Source organism: Podarcis pityusensis (assembly GCF_964106645.2).
Source record: "Podarcis pityusensis genome assembly, chromosome: 2".
Lineage (NCBI taxonomy): Eukaryota > Metazoa > Chordata > Lepidosauria > Squamata > Lacertidae > Podarcis > Podarcis pityusensis.
This window is the reverse complement of record NC_138029.1, coordinates 112,893,822-112,918,527: the sequence shown is the minus strand read 5'-3', so window position 1 is coordinate 112,918,527 and position 24,706 is coordinate 112,893,822. Positions and strand designations below refer to the sequence as shown.

At 47.3% G+C, this 24,706-nt stretch overlaps 1 protein-coding gene across 1 annotated transcript in view; it reads left to right on the top strand.

Moving 5' to 3' along the window:
- The window catches only part of ABHD16A (abhydrolase domain containing 16A, phospholipase), a 34,658-nt gene extending 11,494 nt beyond the window's left edge, over positions 1–23,164 (top strand). Inside the window, exons 4-20 of the mRNA XM_080992469.1 lie at positions 187–273; positions 1,176–1,261; positions 2,152–2,225; positions 2,924–3,028; positions 4,244–4,358; positions 4,502–4,603; positions 5,594–5,657; positions 6,610–6,659; positions 9,030–9,153; positions 10,179–10,283; positions 11,624–11,687; positions 14,016–14,072; positions 14,295–14,357; positions 15,702–15,778; positions 18,500–18,598; positions 19,748–19,794; positions 22,821–23,164. Coding sequence (XP_080848595.1) covers positions 187–273; positions 1,176–1,261; positions 2,152–2,225; positions 2,924–3,028; positions 4,244–4,358; positions 4,502–4,603; positions 5,594–5,657; positions 6,610–6,659; positions 9,030–9,153; positions 10,179–10,283; positions 11,624–11,687; positions 14,016–14,072; positions 14,295–14,357; positions 15,702–15,778; positions 18,500–18,598; positions 19,748–19,794; positions 22,821–22,904 — 1,403 coding nt within the window. The 3' untranslated portion in view covers positions 22,905–23,164. The remainder of the gene's footprint in view (positions 1–186; positions 274–1,175; positions 1,262–2,151; positions 2,226–2,923; positions 3,029–4,243; positions 4,359–4,501; positions 4,604–5,593; positions 5,658–6,609; positions 6,660–9,029; positions 9,154–10,178; positions 10,284–11,623; positions 11,688–14,015; positions 14,073–14,294; positions 14,358–15,701; positions 15,779–18,499; positions 18,599–19,747; positions 19,795–22,820) is intronic.
- The last annotated feature ends 1,542 nt before the right edge of the window (positions 23,165–24,706 follow it).

The following is a 24,706-nucleotide window of genomic DNA, read 5'->3' as shown; positions in this document are numbered from 1 at the left end:
CCCCCCATATGGTCTGAGGGACGGTGGACCGGCCCCCTGCTGAAAAAGGTTGCTGACCCCTGGGATAGAACAAACGTTCTGAGCACAGTTCTCACTGTAAGAAAAGCATCCCGTGCAAAGCAGCCTCTTGAGGTTCTGTGCGCTTGTTCTGACTGCCTCCCCCTCTTTGCCTGTCTCTCTTTCCAGGGTATTTGACGATGTCGAAAGTTGTTGCTATCTCTCACTATGCCGGGACCATGCTGCTCTTGCTGGCAGGAATCGCCTGCCTCAGAGGTGAGCGTTTCCTGGAGTCTGAAGGCTATTGGCTGAAATGGGGAAACCTATGCCCCCTGCCCAATAGCCCCAGACTACAAACTCACATCATTCCTGGCTAGGGGCAATGCACACTGGGGCTGACGGGAGTTGGGGGTTGTAGTCATCTATGTTTTACTCAGAGCAAAGCCATTGAAATTGATAGACCCAAGTTAGACATGTTCATTAATTTCTGCAGGTCTACTCCAAGTAGGACCAGCATTGACTGGAACCCAACAATGTCTTGGAAATCTTATCCATTGAGTCAAGAGCCACCATTGCCTTCCTTGGATTTTGGTGGCATGAAATTGTCCGATTCAGTTTTTCTGTAGGGCCCTCAATGCATTTAAGCATTTGCATGTTTCCTTCGTGGGTCTTGGAAGGCAGTTCACAACATGTTGGGGGCAGTGGGGAAGCTACCTAGAAGCTATCACACCACACCACAATTATAAAATCAGTAAAACAGAAAGAAAACAGCAGATTAAGCAAAGTAAACATGATGATTTGCGTCCAGCTAAAAGCAGACTGGCTGAAATCCATAGACTTTAGTTAGTCGCCACTGATTTCAGCGAGTCTGCTTCAGATTTTGACTTACTTGGATTCAACCCACCTTGGCAGGGTAGCACAAGGGAAAAAGTCACGTCTGTGCCCCAAGGAGCTTCCAAACGACACTTCAACCGGGAGAACAGCCAGTAGGCAAGAAGGACAGGAATAATATTTGTGATATCAAGGGGTTAAACGAAAGGCTTCATAGAAGAGAGAGCTTTTGAGGAGGGGTGGGAATAAAGTGAGTGGGGAGGTGGTGCTTTGTGGGTGCTGAAGCAGAAGAGGCAGCCGGATGCTGTAGGGCTTCAGTCCCTGAAAGCTTTTCCTCCTCTTCTCAGGCATCGGCCGCTGGACAAACCCCCAGTATATCCAGTTCATCACCATCCTAGAGGATGCACACCGGTATGGCACCCCTGAGCACAAGGTAAGAGTGGCTGCGATTGACAGGCCCCATCCTGATCGACTCCCAAGGCCCTCCCATCACCTCCTGACCACCCTCTGGGAGCTGCAATCCCAACATCTAGAAGGCCGCAGATTCCCCATTCCTGATCTGTTTAGACTTACTCCTTGCCTTTCCTGTAGCTTCTCTGTGGCTTGTAGTTTTAAGGAAGCGCCATGCTGTCAGGGACTGTGCTGAGAAGGGCTGCGCTGAGGAAGAACGATGGCAGCCACCCCCTCCTCCTGATCCTGAATCTTCCCAGAAGCAGGAGGACAGTATAGATTTGGAACAGTGTCTTGCAGAGGGGCATAGTTCAGAAGGCAGAAGCTGGGAAATACTGGATGGGGAACAGCTTGGAGGAGAAACACTGGAAGAGAGAGGGTTAACAGATTCACTGTCTCTGGAAAGCATCCATCCGCTTTCCCTAAGGTCAAGGAGAGCTGAGAAAGTGGCAGAACAGAAAGCACAGAGGGTACAAACTCAGGTTACAAGACATAGGAGTGATGTAGATTAATAGGGATGGAAGGGGAGTAAGCCTTAATTGGGAGCACCGCCGTTCTAGAGAGATGCGTTCTGTTGTCTCTCGCTGTGACTATTAAAGATTCTAACTGGTAAGAAGACTCCTTTTCCTTTGTTCTGCTTATCTGTGGCCAAGGGGGAGGAAGCTGATTCCCAGAAGCCTGACACATGCTTCGCAATTGATCCCGGGAAAGGTTGGTTGATCCCGGGGAAAATATTGAGCGTCAACTGAAATGGGCGAAAGGTTTGCCTCTTGCCCAGCCTGTGTCTGAAAGGCTATGGAGCCAGAAGCTTTGTTGACCCATTGATTCAGCGTCTACATCCGTGATTTTTCTCACGCTTTCTCCGCATTGCAGAAGAAACTCGCCAGTTACAACTTTGATTTCCGGAGCTGGCCTGTGGATTTCCGGTGGGATGAAGCTACGAGTCGGTGAGTGGGTTGGGAGGAAACAGGAGTCCAGCCTCCTGGTCTCTTCTCCACTCTCCACATTCCTTACCCTTGAAGGCAGCTCTCGCTTAGGAAAAGCCAGTGTTTCCTGCTATAGGCTTCCTTGCTATAGTCAGTCATGTTATGCTTCGGTAGATGTCAATGTACATAAAGGCCCAGCAATGTGCACAATCATAGGATTGTAGAGTTGGAAGAGACCCTCAGGATCATCTATTCCAACCCCCTGCACTGCCGGGATATGCAGCCGTCCCATGCAGGGATCGAACCTGCAACCATGGCATTATCAGCACCACACTATAACCCACTGAGCTATCCAGGATCTCCAGACATCTTGGAAGACGCGTCTGAACGGCACCAGCTGGGGATTTACATGCTAGCCAGTGCATGACGTCTCCAAGTGATGTGGAAAGAGCATTCATCAGCTGAGACATTTCATACCTTTGTGGTCGCTGTGCGCATTCTTCCTTGGAGACTTTGCACATCCACCGGCAAATGTGTGAAAGTTCCAGCGCGTCATTTTTGCACGTTACCTAGTTGGGCTATTTACCTCCCAGATATGCATATGTTCTCCGCTAACCTGTTGCCCTCCAGATGTTTGGGGGATGGAGCTGACGGGACTTGGAGCACCTGGGGGGCGCCAGAGAAAAGTCAGGGTAGTCACTTCCAACTCCCTCCTGCAGGTCAGATTCCCGAAACGTTCCCCTGTTGCGGTCAGAACCAAAGCACCGGAGTGCTGTCAACGGCTTCCTCCACGCCCTTAAGAAGCTGCCCTGCCAGATTGCCAGGTAAACCTCCTCTTTCGCTCTTTGCCCTTTTGCAAAGTATAGCTCAGAAGCATGAGCCCCTGCCTGCTGATGCCCACAGTTATCAGCGTTTGGCCTCTGACATGCCAGGAGCCCAACTTGAATGTGCTCTAAGGACTGGCTGTCTCATATCCTACTCAGGGTAGGGTTTTCATAGTTAACCAGGGTCTCTGTTTTCAATTCATAGAGTCCTTTCTACAGGTCAGTTATATTCGCTGTGAGACATTGTTGTCATAGACATGGTGAGGTTGGTGGGGAGAAAGAAGGCGAGTAACGATCCTTATTTTCCTTAGTATATGTGCAGAGTTATTGTGTCGGTGTCATGAGGGTAGGTTCTTTGAGGCGTTCTCAAAGTAAAGGAAGGATTGAACTCTGATTAGTAAGAATACACACAGAAGCTTGAACTAGCAAGACTCTGAGAAGGGTGCGTATAATAATCTGTCTCTCTACCCCTCAGCCCAGGTCGTTTTATTCACAAAAGAACCTTTTACCAATCAGATTTCTTCTGAGCATTTCAACAAACCCCATGTGGGGACAAAGTTAAACTACAAACACTAGTTAGGCACGCATACTTTTGGGTAAATGAATGAAAACTACAAAGGAGTGCATTCAGCAACCCCGGAGGTCATAAACAATCAATACACATGACAAGAAAGATGGCCAGGAGGACAGCGATCATTACCACCTTTATGTGAGACCTGTTTCCTGGCCCTAAGATTAACATCCTGGGATTAACATATCAGAAAAGCTACAGCAAAGAAACTGCCCACTGTCTTTGATGACCCAGGACGCCTGTCTGTCTAAGTGTGTACGTGACTTGTGAAGAAAGAGAAATGGAACAGGGATGCAGAGGTGTGGATTGATCAAGAATCATATCAAAATAGTTTAAACCCAGTCAGCGCAATGCTTTCATTGCTGACACAGATGGCTTACTCTATATTTGTTATAATTCCTCATAGCAATCCCACCTGATCACTATAGTTCTTCATTTGTCTGCTTGTTTGTTTTTGTTCGTGGGTGCAAGAAGTTGAAGAGCCCAGAGCATGGTTGACTGGGGGTGCAATGAGCCCCAAACTTTCCACTGAGTTATCCATCCATGGTTGGAGACTCCCTCAGTGCAAAGCTCAGCATGGCGGATGCCTGCTTTGGAGACACCGATCCCTTATTTCTCCTTTTCTTTTCTTTTTTCCTTGACAGCTTCATAGTGGCTCACACCTTTGGACGACGCATGCTGTACCCGGGCTCCGTGTACCTGCTGCAGAAGGCCCTGATGCCCATGTTGCTCCAAGGGCAGGCCCGGCTGGTGGAGGAAGTGAGTGCCAGCTAGCTGAGAAGCTGCGATCAGTTTCTCCGTAGCCGGACGACGCGGAAGTGCTGCTTCCCGGCTTTGTTTCTCACCTGGGAAGCTAAGAGGCTTAAATCCCAACCGTGCTCTGTCCCTCTTGTATGTTGCAGTGCAACGGGAAGCGAGCGAAACTGGCGGCTTGCGATGGAAATGAAATCGACACCATGTTCATGGACCGCAGAGAGACCTCTGAGCCCCAAGGCAGGAAACTGGTGAGTTGACACCCCAGGACCAGCGCCTAAGATCTTGTTCATTCATCCAGTGCTGTGCAGGGGCAAGAGATGAAGGAAAGCGATAATAATAATAATAATATAATACTTAATAATTTATTTATACCCCGCCCATCTGGCCACTCTGGGTGGCTCCCAACAGAATATTAAAAACACAATAAAACATTAAAAACTTCCCTAAACAGGGCTGCCTTCAGATGTCTTCTAAAAGTCTGATACAGTGGTACCTCGGGTTACATACACTTCAGGTTACATACGCTTCAGGTTACAGACTCCGCTTACCCAGAAATCGTTAGAGGGGGATTTTCCACTGGTGGCAGATGACAGAGACTCTGACTCCATGAGACAGGTGTAAAACCAAATTAAATAAAGGTTTTATTTCAAAACAACAAACAGCAAAGCTTGTGGGTGTTTTCCCTACAGGCAGGGTTCAAACTGCAGCTTTTCTCCTTTTGTAGCCACGGCCAGCTGCAACCAATTAGCCCAGAGCTCACAAAAACTGTTCTTAAAGGTATAAACATGTTTCTGTTCAGAATGATTCCCAACAGAAATATTACCTCGGGTTAAGAACTTTGCTTCAGGATGAGAACAGAAACCGTGCATCGGCACAGCAGCAGTAGGCCCCATTAACTAAAGTGGTGCTTCAGGTTAAGAACAGTTTCAGATTAAGAACAGACCTCCAGAACAAATTAAGTACTTAACCCGAGGTACCACTGTAGTTGTTTATTTCCTTGACATCTGGTGGGAGGGTGTTCCACAGGGCGGGCGCCACCACCGAGAAGGCCCTCTGCCTGGTTCCCTGTAACCTCACTTCTCACAGTGAGGAAACCGCCAGTAGGCCCTCGGAGCTGGACCTCAGTGTCCGGGCTGAACAATGGGGGTGCAGACGTTCCTCCGATTTGGCTTGCTGCAAGGTACATCTTCTGCTGGCTTCAAACGTAATAGCTTCCCTCTCTCCCTTTTTCTCTGCAGGTTATTTGCTGTGAAGGAAATGCGGGCTTTTATGAAGTTGGCTGCCTCTCCACCCCGCTGGATGGTATGATTCAAGTCTCTCTTTTTCCCCCACCAAAAAACAAAGCAAAACTGTTAGGGTTAGAATGGAAGATTCTCCTGGAACTTTGCATTGTGCTGTTTGAGAGAGGGAAGCACATTTGGGCGCAACCGTTCTAGTTCCATTTTTCCAACTTGGACAGAGTTGCTCAGTCAAGACGTTCTGATTCCCAGAACCTGATGCAGGAATTTTTGACTGTGGTGCTGGGGACTTGTGAATTGCCTTTTGCTGCCTCTTCAGATATTTCTGCGACTGAACCAGAAAGCAGGTGACTTTATCATCTGTGCAACTCTCCACTAATACGTGCCCTTCGCTGGGATGCAGAGAGATGCTCGGCACTGATACGTTCAAATCTTGCTGGGGAGAAAAAACCGATCTTTCCTTCTTCTGCTCCCCAAATGCTGTACTTCAGTTGCTGTTCCACTTGATAAAATGAATGGCAATTCCTTGTTTATTGCAACTTGGAAGTGGCGCCGCACAAACAGGCTAACAAGTGAAAATGTCCTTCGACCAAAGAAGCAGAGGCGACATTTTGTGAAGCTCGTGGGAACCTGCTGGGCTTTCCACGCCCTTGTTCATGACATACATTCCTCATTAACCAGGCCTTTGGCTAATTAACATCCGATGCCCTTTTAGAATGTGTTGTGGAAGAGGGGAGGATTATGGGGTTGTCTTTATTTTTAAAATGTATATTGTGATTTTATGTTGTGGATCACCCTGAGATCTACAGGTATAGGGCAATATACAAATCGTATCATCATCATCATCATCATCATCATCATGCCAGTCACCCATGACAGCACCTCTCCCCACTTGCGATTTCCAGCAACCAATGTTTAGAGGCGCACTGCCTCTTGACGGTCAAGTTAAAACGCAGCCATCGTGCCCAGTGACAGCCTTACCTCCTATGAATTCACCCTCTCTCTTTCTCTTTTAGCTGGATTCTCAGTACTGGGATGGAATCACCCCGGATTTGCAGGCAGCACGGTGAGTTACGTCAAGATTTTATTATTTTTATTATTTTTAATCATTTTTTAAAATTTTCCAATAAAAACAGTCTATTAACATATCCATATAATCATAATCCAATTAAAAACAATAAACTAAAAAAAACCAAATTACAGTCCAAATTATTAATTATTACAGTGGTACCTCGTGTTACAGTCACTTCAGGTTACATACGCTTCAGGTTACAGACTCCGCTAACCCAGAAATAGTGCTTCAGGTTAAGAACTTTGCTTCAGGATGAGAACAGAAATCGTGACCCAGCGGCACAGCGGCAGCAGGAGGCCCCATTAGCTAAAGTGGTGCTTCAGGTTAAGAACAGTTTCAGGTTAAGTACGGACCTCCAGCACGAATTAAGTACTTAACCCGAGGTACCACTGTAATTTGTTCTGGGCTTCCCATAGTCTGGACCTCTGTAGTATATCTCCAGTATCTTCGTTCCTGCCTTCTTCTTGTTGTTCTCATATTTTCCACATGCGATTCTCAATCATGTCAGAAATCATATATCCTTTCCTCCATCGAGTACAGCTTTGTTTGTGTATATATATTTTTTCAACTGTCTGTTTACTAGCGCAGCTTTTCCTGATTCCATTCCAATCTTCCAATCCAGGCTGTTGTCCAAGTCTAATTGTTAAATTATTGAGCATACTGTTTGCAAGTTACGCCGAGATTTTAAATTGGGTTACTTTTAGGGCATCCGGTGGATATTGTCTGGATAAATCCAATTTAGATGGACCCATTTGGAATCGGGCACAGGGGCGGTGGGTGCCTGCCTGCCTCCAGTGGTGAGAAAGATGTGCCCTTTCATTTAGACATTTCCTCAAGTCACTCAGAATTCTGGATATCGAGGCTTCTCTCTTCCTGGTCTCTGCTCTCTGCTTTGCACTGTCTCCCTTAATAAAAGAGAGAGCAGCACAGCAATTGGTCCTTCCACAAGGAAGGGTAGGTCCTACCATCCAGGTTGCGGGGACAGAATGCCGTTCCGTTTATAATAATAATAATAATAATTTATTATTTATACCCCACCCATCTGGCTGGGCCTCCCCAGCCACTCTGGGCGGCTTCCATAGAAACCAAAAATACACTAAAATATCACACGTTAAAGATTTCCCTGAACAGGGCTGCCTTAAGATGTCTTCTGAATGTCAGGTAGTTGTTTATTGCCTTGACATCTCATGGGAGGGCGTTCCACAGGGCGGGTGCCACTACCGAGAAGGCCCTCGTTTAGCACTGGATCAGCGCTGGAGATTCTCGCACACAAAAAACCCCAAACCCATGTCCTGTAGCATCATGTTCTTATGCAGCAAGGCAAAATTGGCAAAGCGGTAGCTTTCTTCCTGAAAAGAATTGCAGATGCTTCTGAACAAATAGCAATGACTCCTATTTCAAGTGGGCTTGTCGTACGATCATAGAATTGTAGAGTTGGAAGGGACCCCAGCGGTCATCTAGCCCAACCCGCTGCAATTCAGGGTTCATCATAACTGCGTGTAAATTGTTTCCAGGTGTTGAAACTGCCTCTTCTGTCCTAAAGTCTCTCATTCCCCACATGGCTCAGACAGAACTGTGGCACTCAAAACGGAGCACGTTCGGCTTCCGAAAAAAGTTCACAAACCGGAACACTTACTTCCGGGTTTGCAGTGTTTGGGTTCCAAGTTGTTTGAGTACCAAGGCGTTTGAGAACCAAGGTACCACTGTACCGTCCTCCTGTTCTCAGAAAGGTTCAGGAGAAGGGGGAGGCGGTCCCCACCATTTCTCCTCAGCCCAGCCCCTGACAGGCCCCTTCTCAAGGGGGCAAGCGAGCGATTGGAAACATTTGTTTGTCCATTGTTATCTGAAGCATTTTTACCCCGCTCTTCGACTGAGACGGTTTCCGGGACAGCTTACAAAGATCGCTTAGCTAGACAGCCCCTGCTTTCAGGCTCATAGTCTCTCAAAGACATGACACAAAAGGAATGGGGAAGGAGGAAGAATTGGGAAAGGAGGTTTGCCTGAAGGATAAAATAAAATACAGTGGTACCTCGGGTTAAGTACTTAATTCGTTCCGGAGGTCCCCTCTTAACCTGAAACTGTTCTTAACCTGAAGCACCACTTTAGCTAATGGGACCTCTCGCTGCCGCCGCACGATTTCTGTCCTCATCCTGAAGCAAAGTTCTTAACCTGAAGCACTGTTTCTGGGTTAGCGGAGTCTGTAACCTGAAGCGTATGTAACCCGAGGTACCGCTGTAAAAGCGAGAGGAAGCAGAGAGGAAAGGAAAGCTCTCCTTGATCATGCACACGACATCATCCCATCTCTCCCAAGAGTCTTAACTCCCAGCCTCTCCTTGCGCTGACCATTTCCCTCTCCTGCCTCAGGGAGTGCCGCTGCCTCAGAATGAAGCCAACGCCATGGATGTAGTGATGCAGTACGCCATCCACCGCTTGGGCTTCTTCCCTGAGGACATCATCCTCTATGCCTGGTCCATTGGGGGCTTTACAGGTAAGAAGCACTGCTAGCCAGAGCTGTGAAGCATTGCTACCGCCGTGATAGGCAGGGGGAAAGGGATTAACCAGAGATGGGCTGGAACAGGCAGGAGAACGACAGCATGCAATTTGCCCTGGATTCCTGGGAATATGTGCAGGGCCTTGTGAGGGAAACCCCTCTTGAAGGCCTAATAATAATAATTTATTATTTATGCCCCACCCATCTGGCTGGGTTTCCCCACCCACTCTGGGTGGCTCCCAACAGAATTAAAAGCAAAATAAAACATCAAATATTAAAAGCTCCCCTAAACAGGGCTGCCTTCAGATGTCTTCTAAAAGTCAGATAGTTGTTTATTTCCTTGACATCTGATGGGAGGGCATTCCACAGGGAGGGCGCCACCACCGAGAAGGCCCTCTGCCTGGTTCCCTGTAACCTCACTTTTCTTAGCAAAGGAACCGCCAGAAGGCCCTCAGAGGTGGACCTCAGTGTCCGGGCTGGACGATGGGGGTGGAGACGCTCCTTCAGGTATACTGGGCCGAGGCAGGCCGTTTAGGGCTTTAAAGGTCAGCACCAACACTTTGAATTGTGCTCGGAAACGTACTGAGAGCCAATGTAGGTCTTTCAGGACTGGGGTTAAATGGTCTCAGTGGCCACATGATGTCATCTCCCTGGAATTAGGCGAGGGGCGTATTTGTGCCCAGAGATGGAAAGTCCATATAGCACCTGTCCTTTCCCCTACAAGTTGACACAATGTACGGTCCGCCAGTAAGTTCTCCTTCTATAAGCCGGTGCAAACAAGGCACGTCCATGCCTTCAAGAAACAAACTGTTCTGATATTTCTAGCCATAAACAAGAGCGGGGAGTTGGAATAATATTATAAGTTTTGGGAGCAGGAAACCTCAGCCTTAGGATGGGAAGGAGTCAAAACTTTGTGGTAGTCAAACAGGGGAGCGGAGTGGCGTCGATGCTCTGTCCAGCGCACATTTGAGTCCTCCAATAACTCCTCTTGTCTCTCTCTCTTCTCTCCTCCAACCCAACAGCCACTTGGGCCGCCATGTCGTACCCGGATGTCAGTGCCCTTATTCTGGACGCCTCCTTCGATGACCTCGTTCCTCTCGCCCTCAAGGTCATGCCGGAAAGCTGGAGTAAGGGGAAGCAAACAGAAAATGCATATATTCTTTTCTATGCTCAAATGGTTTCAGACCCTTTTATTTGTTTTGTTTTGAAATAAAATCCACCCCACCACAGAGAGTTAATATGCAAGTGCTCAAACCATTCAGCACCCTAGCAGTAACCCTTGGAAGCCCCTCTTTTTTTTTTTAATGATATTTATTACTTTTCGAACAGTTTCAACACAACACTACAAACAAACAAAAAAAGAAAAAGAACAATACAAATACAATACAAAAACACTACATAACACATTAAACTAACAAAACAAAACAAAAACGTTTTAAAAACACCTTAAACATTTTCAATATCTTATCTTTCATTCGCTTCTTTCCAACGACCTCCTCACACCTCCCTTTTTGTATTCCACTTCTATTAATTGTTTCAGCAATTCCTTTCCATCTTCCTCTGTTTTCTATCCTATAATTATCTTAACACATTCTTGCCTTATTTTTTCCTTTAATTTTTTCCTTTAATAGAAAATTAATGGAAGCCCCTCTCTTGGCTCTTGAATTTAATCCATTCCGGGAGTCCGTTCGACTCACAGACCAGTTCAAAAACCAAGGCGTGGCTTCCGATTGGCTGCAGGAGCTTCCCGTACGCAGTCGGAAACTACACGCCGGATGTTCGGCTTTCGAAAATCGTACGGAAACCGCAACGCTCACTTCTGGTTTTCGATCGTCCGGGAGCCGAAACGTATGAGTTTCAAGGCATTCAGCTTCCAAGGTTCTACTGTGTAGAAACACAAAATACGTACAGTGGTACCTCTGGTTACAAACTTAATTCGTTCTGGAGGTCCGTTCTTAACCTGAAACTGTTCTTAACCTGAGGTACCACTTTAGCTAATGGGGCCTCCCACTGCCACTGTGCGATTTCCGTTCTCATCCTGAGGTCAAGTTCTTAACCCGAGGTACTACTTCTGGGTTAGCGGAGTCTGTAACCTGAAGCGTCTGTAACCCGAGGTACCACTGTAATAAAAACAACCCAATAACATTCCCTCTCCCCAACACATTTTTAAAAGGCACTGGGTGACCATCAGCCCATAGTCTGGTTAAAGAGGAATGCTTTTGCCTAACGGTGTACAATGAAGGTGCCTGCCAAACCTCTCTGGGGAGGGATCTACTAAGCGTCCATTTTGTCTGTGCCACTTCCTGTCAGTGACCAGCCCTCTCTCCCATCGCCACTGCACAATAAGTGGTGATTCTGGGTGAGGGGAGTTAAGCCAGGTTACTGTGAAAACTACGGAAGAGAATTGAGTTACGGACTTGTTTGCTGGCGGACGACGCTGATCTAACGCCTTCCCTTCCTTCCGCAGGGGGCTTGGTCACCAGGACCGTGAGGCAACACCTGAACCTAAACAATGGGGAACAGCTTTGCAGGTAGGCAGCAAAGGAAAAACTGGATAGTCAAAAGCGCCGGCAGAAAAATGAGGAGAAATTAGCAAATGTCTTGACATCTAATCTTTGGAATAGTGAAGCTGGACTTTGCATATCAGTGAAAAGCCGGGGTGGAAATGAGCTGGTTTTAAGAACAGGCAGGCCGCCGGCCCCCATATGGATGGGGTGGTTTTTCCTTCCCAGGGGAGTGCAGCTGGCTGTCTGCCTCTCAGGAGGGTTTTTGAAAACTCAGCCTGTTTCCTTGGCTTTTGACTGAAAGCTTTTATTGCCTCGCACAGATTGCTCTCTCGTGGAATCGATTGTAATGAAATTTCAGGCTTGTTGCCGCTCGGGAGGGCGTAGCTTTGAAAGGCAGCTTGGAAAACACGTGATGTTAAATATTAAACCATTCAGCTGAACGGTTGTCACTTTTATTGGAGCAGTAGCCGGGATCCCCAAATCACCAGGAATACTTGGGGGGGGGGGGAGAGAAAGAAATGGAGCCAGGGCAGATTTGGCTTCGTTACAAAATGCTGTTTTCCCTCACCTCGCGGAAACGTTTTGTCTGATTAGTGTTCTGAGGAGAGAGATCTGGTGGTACTGGGATTGGGGATTTATTGAGATTGTGTTGTGGAACAAGGGAGGGTCAGTCTGTAGCAAGACAGAAATCTAGTACCACACATGCTGTATTTTAACTCTTGTGGCCAAACTAATAGGCTAATGTAAAGAAACCATGTGTTAACATTTGGATGGCACGCTAACGGGGTCCTGTGCAGAATGAGATGGGATAATAATAATAATAATAGTAATTTTATTATTTGTACCCTGCCCATCTGGCTGGGTTTCCCCAGCCACTCTGGGCGGCTTCCACAGAGACCAAAAATACACTAATATGTCACACATTAAAAACTTCCCTGAATAGGGCTGCCTTAAGATGTCTTCTGAATGTCAGGTAATTGTTTATCGCTTTGACATCTGCTGGGAGGGCGTTCCACAGGGCGGGTGCCACTACTGAGAAGGCCCTCTGCCTGGTTCCCTGCAACCTCACTTCTCTTAGCAAGGGAACCGCCAGAAGGCCCTCGGTGCTGGACCTCAGTGTCCGGGCAGAACGATGGAGGTGGAGACACTCCCTTGCTGCTGGACCTCTTCCCTTGCTGCTGGAAATTCTGTCTGAGACTGACTTTGAGTCTTTGCCTTCTACTAGCCTTCAGCTGCCTGGTGCCTTTCAGATATTGTCGGACTACATATCCCATCATCCATTGGCACGCTCTTGGCATTGCGGTCCCAAAGACAACTGGGGTGTACCATGTTGCTAAAGGCTGATCCACATAGTACTTTCCTAGATAGTTAAGCTTTCCCTCAGAGCCACCAAGGACCAGAAATTTGATCCTAGTTAAAATGAAAGCTGTGTGAGTTGCCAGCCTCCAAATCGAGGCTTGACCGTTTGGTGGTTACAAGCATGACAGCGTCTGCTTTCAGCTGGAATTTGGCCCCAGGTCTCCTTGCAAATGAGCACTCGTAGCTAGGTGGATTACATGAATTCAACAGACTCGGTGGCTGTGTTTAGGCTACCACATCTCAGCTTTTTAAGCCAAGATATGTGTGGACCACATCTCAGCTTTTTAAGCCAAGATATGTGTGGACCTGCCGTGAGGTCCCTTCGCATTAAGACACAATTAAACCAAGACGTTTCTGACCACAGCTTCCCTTTTTCATCCATACTGGGAGGCTGCAGTTACCAGCTTGGGAACAAGCCAAAATCTCAGCATCAACTTTCAGCCATGGTTTGTGATCCTGACTTGTTCCAAACCATAGTTTCTTGCTTTGGACAGAACAGGAAGTTAGAATGACAGTGGTACCTCAGGTTAAGTACTTAATTCGTTCCGGAGGTCCGTTCTTAACCTGAAACTGTTCTTAACCTGAGGTACCACTCAGGCTGCGGCGGCGCCGTCGGAGCACGGTTTATGTTCTCATCCTGAGGTAAAGTTGTTAACCCAAGGTACTATTTCTGGGTTAGCAGAGTCTGTAACCTGAAGCGTATGTAACCTGAGGTACCACTGTACTTAGAAGCTTCTTGGTTTCATTGTGGCTCGTGCAAAGGGAGGAGCCAAAGGGTCTTTGTGCACAGGATACGATTGCCTGAACCGTGCCAGTATCTGCTTCACATAGGATATTTTATAGTCCGCTCTTCTTTTGGGGAACTGCAATGCAGTGTACCTATGGCTTCTAGCCAATCTCCCAGTCATTTGTCTCGTTGAGCCCAGTTAGCTTAGCTTCATCAGCCGCATACAATCTTCAGACAACGCCTTGACATGGTCTCCTCCTCTTCAGATACCAGGGCCCCGTGTTGCTGGTGCGCAGAACCAAAGATGAGATCATCACTACGACGTGAGTAACAACTGCAGTGGAGAAAAATAGCCTGCTATCTGGCCGGCATTGCTAAGCCGTACCTGTCCCAGCTGAGATTTGAACGATGAGATAATGGAAATCTTGCTTCTACGTAATTGCTGTCCCTCAGAGAAGAGGATGGCCATGGGGGAAACCTTGTCATCTTTGGTAGAATACACAAGAATAATACAGTCCTAACTCTATGCACTTCTGGTTCTCTAGGGTTCCTGAAGACATCATGTCCAACAGAGGGAATGATTTGCTTCTGAAGTTGTTACAGCACAGGTGAGCAGATGTTGAAATCACAATCTCAGCTGCACCATCTCAAAATTATCGTCCGTTCCCTTGCTCTCACATTTTCTCCCGTGTGACGTGACTACTGCCAAGGCAAAGTTAAAACCCGCTTTCCCACTAACTTGAAAAGGTTCTGAAAATCAATCCCTGTATTTTTCGACCCATAGGGCGCACTGGCCCATAGGACGCACCTAGTTTTTTTTTTGGGGGGGGGGAATAAAGAAAAAATTTTATTTCCCCCCCAGGCGCGCGGGGCTGGGGCGGGGGGAGCCCGAGCTTCCCCCGACCCCAGCCCCCAGAACAGGCAGCTCTCTGCAAGCCTTGGGAGACCGGCGCGACTTCCCGCCGGGCTCCCACGGCTTGCGGAGATCTGCCTGAAGCCCAAACCAGGTTGGGGAACCGAAACCCGGGGTGCGCTGTGCAGCGCGCCCCAGGCTTCAAGATGCAGGCTGCTATCCACAAGCCTAGGGAGCCCAACGGGAACTCCCGCGGGCTCCCAAGGCTTGCGGAGAGCTTCCTGAAGCCTGGAGAGCGAGAGGAGTCGGTGCGCACTGACCCCTCTCGCTCTCCAGGCTTCAGCGAAAGCCTGCATTCTCCCCATAGGATGCACACACATTTCCCCTTCATTTTTGGAGGGGGAAAAGTGCATCCTATAGGGCGAAAAATACGGTATGTGGCGCTTTTGTGGGTTGACGTTGTTGTTGTTTAGTCGTGACCCCATGGACCAGGGCATGCCAGGCACTCCTGTCTTCCACTGCCTCCCGCAGTTTGGTCAAACTCATGCTGGTAGCTTTGAGAACACTGTCCAACCATCTCGTCCTCTGTCGTCCCCTTCTCCTTGTGCCCTCCATCTTTCCCAACGTCAGGGTCTTTTCCAGGGAGTCTTCTCTTCTCATGAGGTGGCCCAAAGTATTGGAGCCTCAGCTTCACAATCTGTCCTTCTAGTGAGCACTCAGGGCTGATTTCCTTCAGAATGGAGAGGTTTGATCTTCTTGCAGTCCATGGGACTCTCAAGAGTCTCCTCCAGCACCATAATTCAAAAGCATCAATTCTTCGGCGGTCAGCTTTCTTTATGGTCCAGCTCTCACTTCCATACATCACTACTGGGAAAACAATAGCTTTTTAACTATACGGACCTTTGTTGGCAAGGTGATGTCTCTGCAGGGTAGCCACATACCCTGATTTTTTTGGTAACCCCATTTTTTCACCATCTCTTAACTTCTCCTCTGTGTCGCTGCCCTTCCCTCTGCACCCAACACCCACTCTCCTCGCTTCTATTTCTTCTTTGTTGTTGCTGGCTGTGATCCGTTTCAACGAGCTTCTCCCTGCCTCCAGGTATCCCAAAGTCATGGCCGAAGAGGGCATCCGAGTCGTACGAGAATGGCTGGAGGCTTCCACACCCATGGAGGAAGGTAAAGTTGACTAATGCCAGGCCAGGAGCAGACAGCATGGTCCTCCTCCAGGTCTGGTGAGCTACAAACCTCACATCGGCCCCAACCAGCATGGGCAGTGGTCTGATGGAAGTTTGGGCGCCACAACATCTGGAGGCTAATATCACGTTACCTAAGGTAAAGGTAAAAGGACCCCTGAGCATTAGGTCCAGTCGTGACTGACTCTGGGGTTGTGGTGCTCATCTCGCTTTATTGGCCGAAGGAGCCGGCGTACAGCTTCCGGGTCACATGGCCAGCATGACTAAGCCACTTCTCGCGAACCAGAGCAGCGTACGGAAACGCCATTTACCTTCCCGCCGGAGCCGTACCTATTTATCAACTTGCACTTTGACGTGCTTTTGAACTGCTAGGTTGGCAGGAGCAGGGACCGAGCAACAGGAGCTCACCCCGTCACGGGGATTCGAACCGCCGGCCTTCTGATCGGCTAGTCCTAGGCTCTGTGGTTTAACCCACAGCACCACCCATGTCCCTTCACGTTACCTATCCTTGTGCAAATCTGCAATAGTGCCTTAGGTTGGGCCAGGTATTGCGGACAAGCGTAAAAGTTAGCAGCGGTACAGAAGGCCCTCCGAAAGCTTCAAACGTCTTCTTTTTAAAAAACTTTCTAGGCCTGTGTTTTTGGCATTTTGCCAAATGAGGTGGGGCGGCACTTGATTTATAAGGGTTCAGGCTTAGGGAGGGGCACTAATGTCTGGGAAGCAACCCCCCATCATCATTCTTTGGGAGCGAGTCGGGGGACTATTCTGGGGATGAGTCAGGCTGGTGTAGAGTCAAAGGTGTCTCCCCCTTCTGCGACAAGCTCCCTCCCGCACTGGAGTCCCAGAACCAGACAAGGCATGAAAAGGGCGGGGGAGAGATTGGCTGCATACAGGCGCAGTCTCCGATTGCTTGGGGAAAGCTCTGGAGAAGAGGGGTCTGAGACAGCTGTGGGGAAGCAGGGACTTTCAGTCTCTGCAACTGATGCATGGGGTAAGGCAGGCTTCCGCAACCTCAGCCCTCCAGATGTTTTGAGACTACAATTCCCATCATCCCTGACCACTGGTCCTGCTAGCTAGGGATCATGGGAGTTGTAGGCCAAAAACAGCTGGAGGGCCGAGGTTGAGGAAGCCTGGGGTAAGACCTACCAGAATAAGCTGCTGTGCTCATCTGGTCTGATGCTCAGTCAAGTGAAGATTGTGGGTTTTTTTCACTAATAAAGAGTTACAGTGGTACCTCAGGTTAAGAACTTAATTCGTTCTGGAGGTCCGTTCTCAATCTGAAACTGTTCTTAACCTGAAGCACCACTTTAGCTAATCGGGCCTCCTGCTGCTGCTGCGCCGCTGGAGCACGATTTCTGTTCTCATCCTGAAGCAAAGTTCTTAACCTGAGGCACTATTTCTGGGTTAGCAGAGTCTGTAACCTGAAGCATCTGTAACCCGAGGTACCACTCTAATTCCAACTTTAAACGGTGTGATTTACTGCCACCTCGCTCTTTTGACAGCTGCAGTCGCTCAACAGAAGGGAATAGTGTGGGAATGTTCTGGGGTGCAAGAGAGGATATATTGTGGGATTATATCCTTATCCAACTTGTGCTAACAAGTTCCCAAAATATCAGCAGAGTTTATAGACATTCCCCTTTAAGTTCGCAACGGTAACGCTTGCACAGGTTCGCTAGAACCTCTATAATAATTACTCTGGTAATTTCCGCTTTGTTCCTTCTTAAAATACAAGACACAACACAGTCTTTATAAAAGTATAAAAGAGTTTACTCACGTTCTGTTCACAATATGATCCCAGAAGGCAGACAGCTTAAAAAGGTTACATACATTCAGAATCTATCTTGTAGCAAGATAGTCCTTATCTCCTCTCTTGGCTGGGAGCCAAGAGAGCATCCTTAGATGTTTCCTCATCGAAAGGAAAATGGCAGAGAGAGAGAGATGGCTGCCTGCCCTGTGCTTTTGTCATTACCTGCACAGGTGAGGCCACACCCACCTCTGGTCACATGCGGAGGAAGTCCGTCCCCAGGAAGTTTACCTGCTTGCTGGACAGACATCCCTCCCCATGTTCTAACATGTACACTCTAGGAATGTTGTCATTGACTGCTCCTGTGTTTACATCCCACAAATAGCACTCTCTCTACAATAGCGTGGGGAGTGACTTCTGGACCAGGAGCTGTATGCAACCATTCTGACAGACTCTCCCTGGACCATACAACTTTGCCTGGCTGCAATGTGTCTGTGAACCCTGATTAACACTGACAACACCTCTTGCTTGCCTGAATGGATGGCGAGAGAGGAACGTGGGAATGTTTATCAAATCTTTCCCACTATGCAAAGATTTTAATTTTTTTTAAATACTCCCGTTTCCCTGGCCCTGCCCACCACCGGCCTATAGATGCTGGAAGGTTGCCCAGCAGAGAATGCAGCCTGTCAGCTGAAATACATTCCCTATTGGCGTGCTCAGTTGTCTTTTTAAAAATAAGGTGTGTGGCCAAAGATGAGAGAGAGAGTGGGGCTAAAGTTGGACCCAAATTAACCGCATCTGCAAGGAAGAAAAGGTTAATATATAAACTAGAATTCCAGGATGTGCCACAGTGTGTCAGTAAACTTGCCATTTGGCCACTAGGGCAGCGCAGTTGGCTCTGAAAACCTTCAGGCAGCCAGGCCCTCATTCGCACTAACCTCTTCTTCCTTGCCCCTGCAGCCTCTGTTTATAGCCGCTACGAAGTGGAGGACGACTGGTGCCTGTCTGTCCTGAAGTCGTACAAAGCCGAAGACGGAGAAGATTTTCCCTGGAGTGTCGGTGAGGCCTGTGCTAGAGGGGAAAAGAGCAACCAGGAGGGAATAACGAGGAAGGGAAATGGAAACGGGGTTATGGAATAATGACCAATCGGGCTTGAACTGGCTAGAGGCCACGTTAACCACCAGAAGAGTAAGGATGAGGATGATTGGCTGGGGACGTTGGCCTTCTTGGTACGTGTGCTGGAATTAGCCAGTGGCAAACTTGGAGCCACCAGTCCCTTTGAACGTAACTTGACCAATTGGGAGTTTAGAACAGACCACTCAGCGCTGGAATGGGTGGGTATAAGAGGTGCCAATGAAGACTATTTGAAAGGGGGGAAATTGAGCGGCAATTATCCATGAGGAAGGTGAAAACTTTAGGAATGGGTCCCAAGTGGAGCAGATAATGCAAGAAACTGGTCAGCTGTATATATAATTTTTGATTATATATACAGCAGTGGTACCTATTTATCTACTTGCGCTGGTGTGCTTTCGAACTGCTAGGTTGGCAGGAGCTAGGACGGAGCAACGGGAGCTCACCCCATCACAGGAATTTGAACCGCCGACCTTGCGTTTGGCAAGCCTGAGAGGCTGAGTGGTTTAGACCACAGCGCCACCCGCTGTGGCGGTTTACAAATAGATGAAACCGTGAAATCAGGAAAAGATAGCAACCATACTTTAAAACAGGCATAGGCAAACTCAGCCCTCCAGATGTTTTGGGACTACAGCTCCCATCTTCCCTAGCTAACAGGACCAGTGGTCAGGGAGGATGGGAGTTGTAGTCCCAAAACATCTGGAGGGCTGAGTTTGCCTACGACTACTTTAAAACAATCAAAAGTTAAAATACTAAAACAGCTTAAAATTACCTTGGCTTTCTTATTAGCCTGCTTTGCAGTTTTAGCTTCTCTTGTGGGCTGAGAGCTAGCTGTTCTGTGGTTTTGTTATCGTGGTTTGTGTGGTGTTGCATCTCCCGTAACCCCTCTGGTATCTGTACAGATGTGCAGTGGGTAATAAATGTTGCAGTTTTAAAGCCATCTATCCCCACATTTTGTGGTATCAAATTATCCCCGTAGAAGAGGCAAGCTGGACTGTGTTGGGCTGGCCATACCAGTCCCGGCTGCCTGTTTCAATCCTGCTAACCTCATCCCTTTATTCTTTTTTTTCAAACAAGGTGATGACATGACATCTGAAGGAAGACGGCAGCTTGCACTGTTCCTGGTGAGTTCCGAGTCATTTTGCCCCTCCTCAATTGCCCTGTCGGAGTTAGGGCTTTCTGTTTATTTAGGCTTCTTGTATACAGCTTTCCATGATGAAAGACCACAAAGCTCTTCAGATCTCGAGGTCCTGTCTGCAGCATCATCCCCAGGATGCCATGCAGTGAATGGTCCTGAGATTTATTATAATTAGTTTTTTGACATATCATTTCCAACATTCATATAATATAACTTCTTATCTTATACTTTTGACTTCCGTCAACACCTCTGATGATTTTCTGTTCTTTATCACTTATTCTGCATTTCTTAGTTTTCTCTATTACTCTTAATTATCATTAACTAATAATTCGCCTCATAGTCTTACTTGTAATATTTCCAATAATCCTCCTTACAAAACTTCTTGCAATCCTACTAGCGGGATCTGTTCATTACTATTACTTTTCAAGTGCCGTATTTTTCGCTCTATACGCACCAGACCACAAGACACACCTAGAGGAGGAAAACAAGAAAAAAATAATTCTGAATCTCAGAAGCCAGAATAGCAAGAGGGATCTGGCTTTTGGGATGGCCTCTTGCTGTTCTGGCTTCTGGGATAGCTGCACAGCCTGCATTCGCTCCATAACACACACACACATTTCCACTTACTTTTTAGGAGGGAAAAAGTGAGTCTTATAGAGCAAGAAATATGGTAGTTCATATATTTACTCCAGTCTTCTAAGAATCTCTGGTCCCGCAGGTTTTGAATCCTTCCTGTTAAATTTATCTAATTCTGCATAGTCCATCAATTTCGTCCTCCATTCTTCTTTTGTCGGTAGTTCTTCTTGCTTCCATTTTTGTGCCAATAATATTCTTGCTGCCGTCATTGCATATAAAAACAACTTTACAATCCTGTCTATTAATATCATCTCCTACAATGCCAAGTAAAAATGCTGCTGGTTTCTTAATAAATATATATATCAACATCTTTTTCATCTCATTATATATCATTTTCCAGAAGTTTTTCACTTTTTTACATTCCCACCACATGTGATAAAAAGTTCCTTCCTTTTCTTTACATTTCCAACATTTATTACTTATTTGATACATCTTAGCTAATTTCACAGGGGTAATATACCACCTATACATCATTTTCATCACATTTTCTTTCAAAGTATTGCGTTCAGTGGTCCTGAGATTTAAGCAACTCATGTTCTACCGACTTAGCCAGGGCTTTCCAAACTTGGGTCTCCAGCTGCTTTTGGACTACAACTCCCATCATCCCTAGCTTGTAGGACCAGTGTTCAGGGATGATGGGAACTGTAGTCCAAACACAACTGGAGACCCAAGTTTGGAAAGCCTTGGCAGATGTGATGGAATCCTCTTCCTCTAGGTCAGGGATTCGGGACATCACCAGATCTTACTGGACTCCCAGCTCCCAACAACCATAGTCAGCATGGCCAATGGTCAGGGATGTTGGGAGTTGGAGTCCATCAATATATAGACCAAATGAAGCATATGGCCTCTTCCATCATTGCTGACTGTGATTGCTCTCTCTTGGCTTGAAATGGCCCTTTTGGCATGAAGGGGGCAAATCCCTCTTGAAGTAGGTGTGGCAGCCGCCATCAGTCCTTGCCTGGGTTCAGTGTAGGTGGAACTGGCCTCAAAGGAAAGGGCCCCAGGAAGCAGTGGTCTGTGTGCTGGTATTGTGGTCTGCCTAGCAGGCAGCCAGCAAAACCAAAATGCTTGTTTACAAAGCTGTTGTCCTACCAACTTTACTGTATGCTTGTGAAACTGGACCACTTATAAACGCCATCTCCAACTCCTCGAGAGATTCCGTCAAAGGTGTCTCTGGAAAAAATTTCACATCACTTGGGAAGACAGGCGAACTAATACCAGTGTACTAGAAGAAGCAAAGATCACCAGCGTTGAAGCAATGATTCTTCAACATCAACTTGGTTGGACTGGTCATGTTGTTCGGATCCCTGATTATCATCTTCCAAAGCAACTACTCTATTCCGAACTTAAAAGTGGAAAGCGTAATGCTGGCGGTCAACAAAAGGCAAATCTTTAAAAATGTAGTATAAACACCGATAATTGGGAAACTCTGGCCTGCAAGTGCTCCAGTTTACCAAAGGTGTTGTGGGCTTTGAAGACGCTCGAACTCAGGACGAAAGGGAGAAACGTACTAAGAGGAAGGCACACTTGGCAAACCCTCACCTTGATCAACTCCCGCCTGGAAACCTATGACCCACTGTGGAAGGACGTGTGGATCCAGAATTGGCCTCCACAGTCACTTACGGACTCACTGTTAAGACCGTGTTCATGGAAGACAATCTTACTCGGCCCACGAGTGATCTTCAAAAAAGTAGAAGATTGTGGTCTGCCCAGCAGGCAGCAAAAGCAGTTCTGGAAAGGAGGGAGGAGTTTGGTTCTTACTTTAATATAATTTGTGCTTCCCAACACACAAACCAAAACACTACCCTCCTTCGAAATTCATTCTTCTCCAATCGTGTGTGTGTGTGTGTGTGTGTGTGTGTGTGTGTGTGTGTGTGTAAAGGGAAAGTGTGTACAAATGCACATATTAGTGAAAATAACATACAAAAATGCATTCACGGGGGAATTGCTTGCAAAAAAAATTATTAGGCATAATTGTATGCAAAACCCTGTTGATTAGGAGAAAGAAAATTTTTGTGGAAACTTTTAAAAGAATAAAACAAAATTGCAAACTGTGCAGAAACATTGTGAACTAAAGACAGGAGAAAGGAGAAATTTGCCCACCCCTAGTTTCACCTCTGACCAGTTTGGGGGTGTGTGGAGAGCAGCAGAGATACTTTATCACAAAGCTCAGCATCTTTTCCTGTACGTTCTGCCCTCGGATTGTCTCCTTCCATTCCTCTCCCCGTGTCCTCACAATTGGTTACTGATTCTCCAGCAAAACTAGAGGATTGCTGCTTCCGTTGCCCAAGTTTGCATGTTGTTTCCCCACTGTCTTCCTCATCCTGTCATTGGAAATCCATTTTAACCTTGTTTTCTCTCCTTCTCACTCCACAGGCCCGGAAGCACCTCCAAAATTTTGAAGCGACGCACTGCACACCGCTCCCTCCCCAGGAATTTCACCTCCCTTGGAGCTTATAGCACCTCCATCACCCCTGCGCCAGTCAAGGCCCCCTGTATTGATACCTGACCACCCAACGTAGTGCATCTGCTTTTCGTGTGTGTGTGTGTGTGTGTGTGTGTGTGTGTGTGTGTCTGACCATCTCTGCTACCCTCCTACTGCAAGCTGTAAATCTGCTTCCTCTCCCCTGTAATATTTATCCTCCAACACCCTCCTTCGCCCAGAAAATAAAACCACACACAGTTGTAGAGGTTCACAATAAAGATGGTATTTTTTTATACTTACCGAGTCTTTTCCTGGCCCGTGTAACTTGGGAAAGGTGGGTGGTGAGTAGGGGGTCTGTCAGCCTTTCTGTATGCTTGTGAAACATGGACCACTTATAAACGCCATCTCTCACTCCTCTAAAGATTCCATCAACGGTGTCTCCAAAAAAGATTTCACATCACTTGCGAAGACAGGCGAACTAATATCAGTGTACTGGAAGAAGCAAAGATCACCAGTGTTGAAGCAATGATTCTTCAACATCTACTTCGTTGGACTGGTGATGTTGTTTGGTTGCCTGATTATCGTCTTCCAAAGCAACTACTCTATTCCAAACTAAAAAATGGAAAGCATTATGTTGGTGGTCAACAAAATAAGGTTAAAGACTCTCTCAAGGCAAATCTTTAAAAGGTAGTATAAACACTGACAACTGGGAAACACTGACCTGCAAGCGCTCCAGTTGGAGAACTGGCTTTACCAAAGGTGTCACAGGCTTTGAAGACACTCAGACTCGGGATGAAAAGGAGAAATGTGCTAAGAGGAAGGCACGCTTGGCAAATCCACACTGTGATCAACTCCTACCCGGAAACCTATGTCTCCACTGTGGAAGGACATGTGGATCCAGAATTGGCCTCCACAGTCACTTACGGACTCACAAGTGATCACCAAAGAAGCAGAAGAACAAACTACCTGTGCAATACTAAGGCAATTCTCTGGAGATGGAGGGAAGAGATGACTCTCTTTAACACTTGCGTTAAATGGGGCATCCTGAAGCTATTTTCTTACCTTCCTCCTCAAACCAGCTAAGGTTGAAGATGGGGGAAGCTCCTCTGACCAGGGGGCCACCAACTTGAGTGCTTTTAAGACACATTTAGGTAAACTGGAGGAAAAGGTTGCTGACCGTTACCAGCCACAAATTATGAATTCTGTTGGTTTAAAATAGTATTTATATGCACCACCCTCTTGCAAAATACCAGGGCAGTGCACAGCAATATGGTAGGCATCTGTCTGTCTCGAAAGATAGCGGATTGCGCCTTTGGGGGTGAAGTCAAAACACTTGGGAATCACAGAACCTGCTGTGGCTGCAGAGACCGGTGACTCGTAACTGCTGCCTCCTGCGTTTTTGTTGTCTTAGAAGCACCAACTTGACCTTTCTGGGGTGCCAGCCTGGACAGTATGGAGGCCTCTCAGTGAATAGAAGGCCCTGCTGGTCTCTGCCCACTAGTGAGGGCTGCCCTCAGGTGGTGTAGTGTGGTGTAGTGGTTAAGAGCGGTAGACTCGTAATCTGGTGAACCGGGTTCGCTTCCCGCTCCTCCACATGCAGCTGCTGGGTGACCTTAGGCCAGTCACACTTCTCTGAAGTCTCTCAGTCCCACTCACCTCACAGAGTGTTTGTTGTGGGGGAGGAAGGGAGAGGAGATGGTTAGCCGCTTTGAGACTCCTTAGGGTAGTGATAAAGCGGGATATCAAATCCAAACATCTTCTTCAGGGGTCTCCTAGGCTCCTTTCCGCCCTTGATGGCCTTTGATTCCCAGTTCAAACATCAGGTGAGCTTGATTTG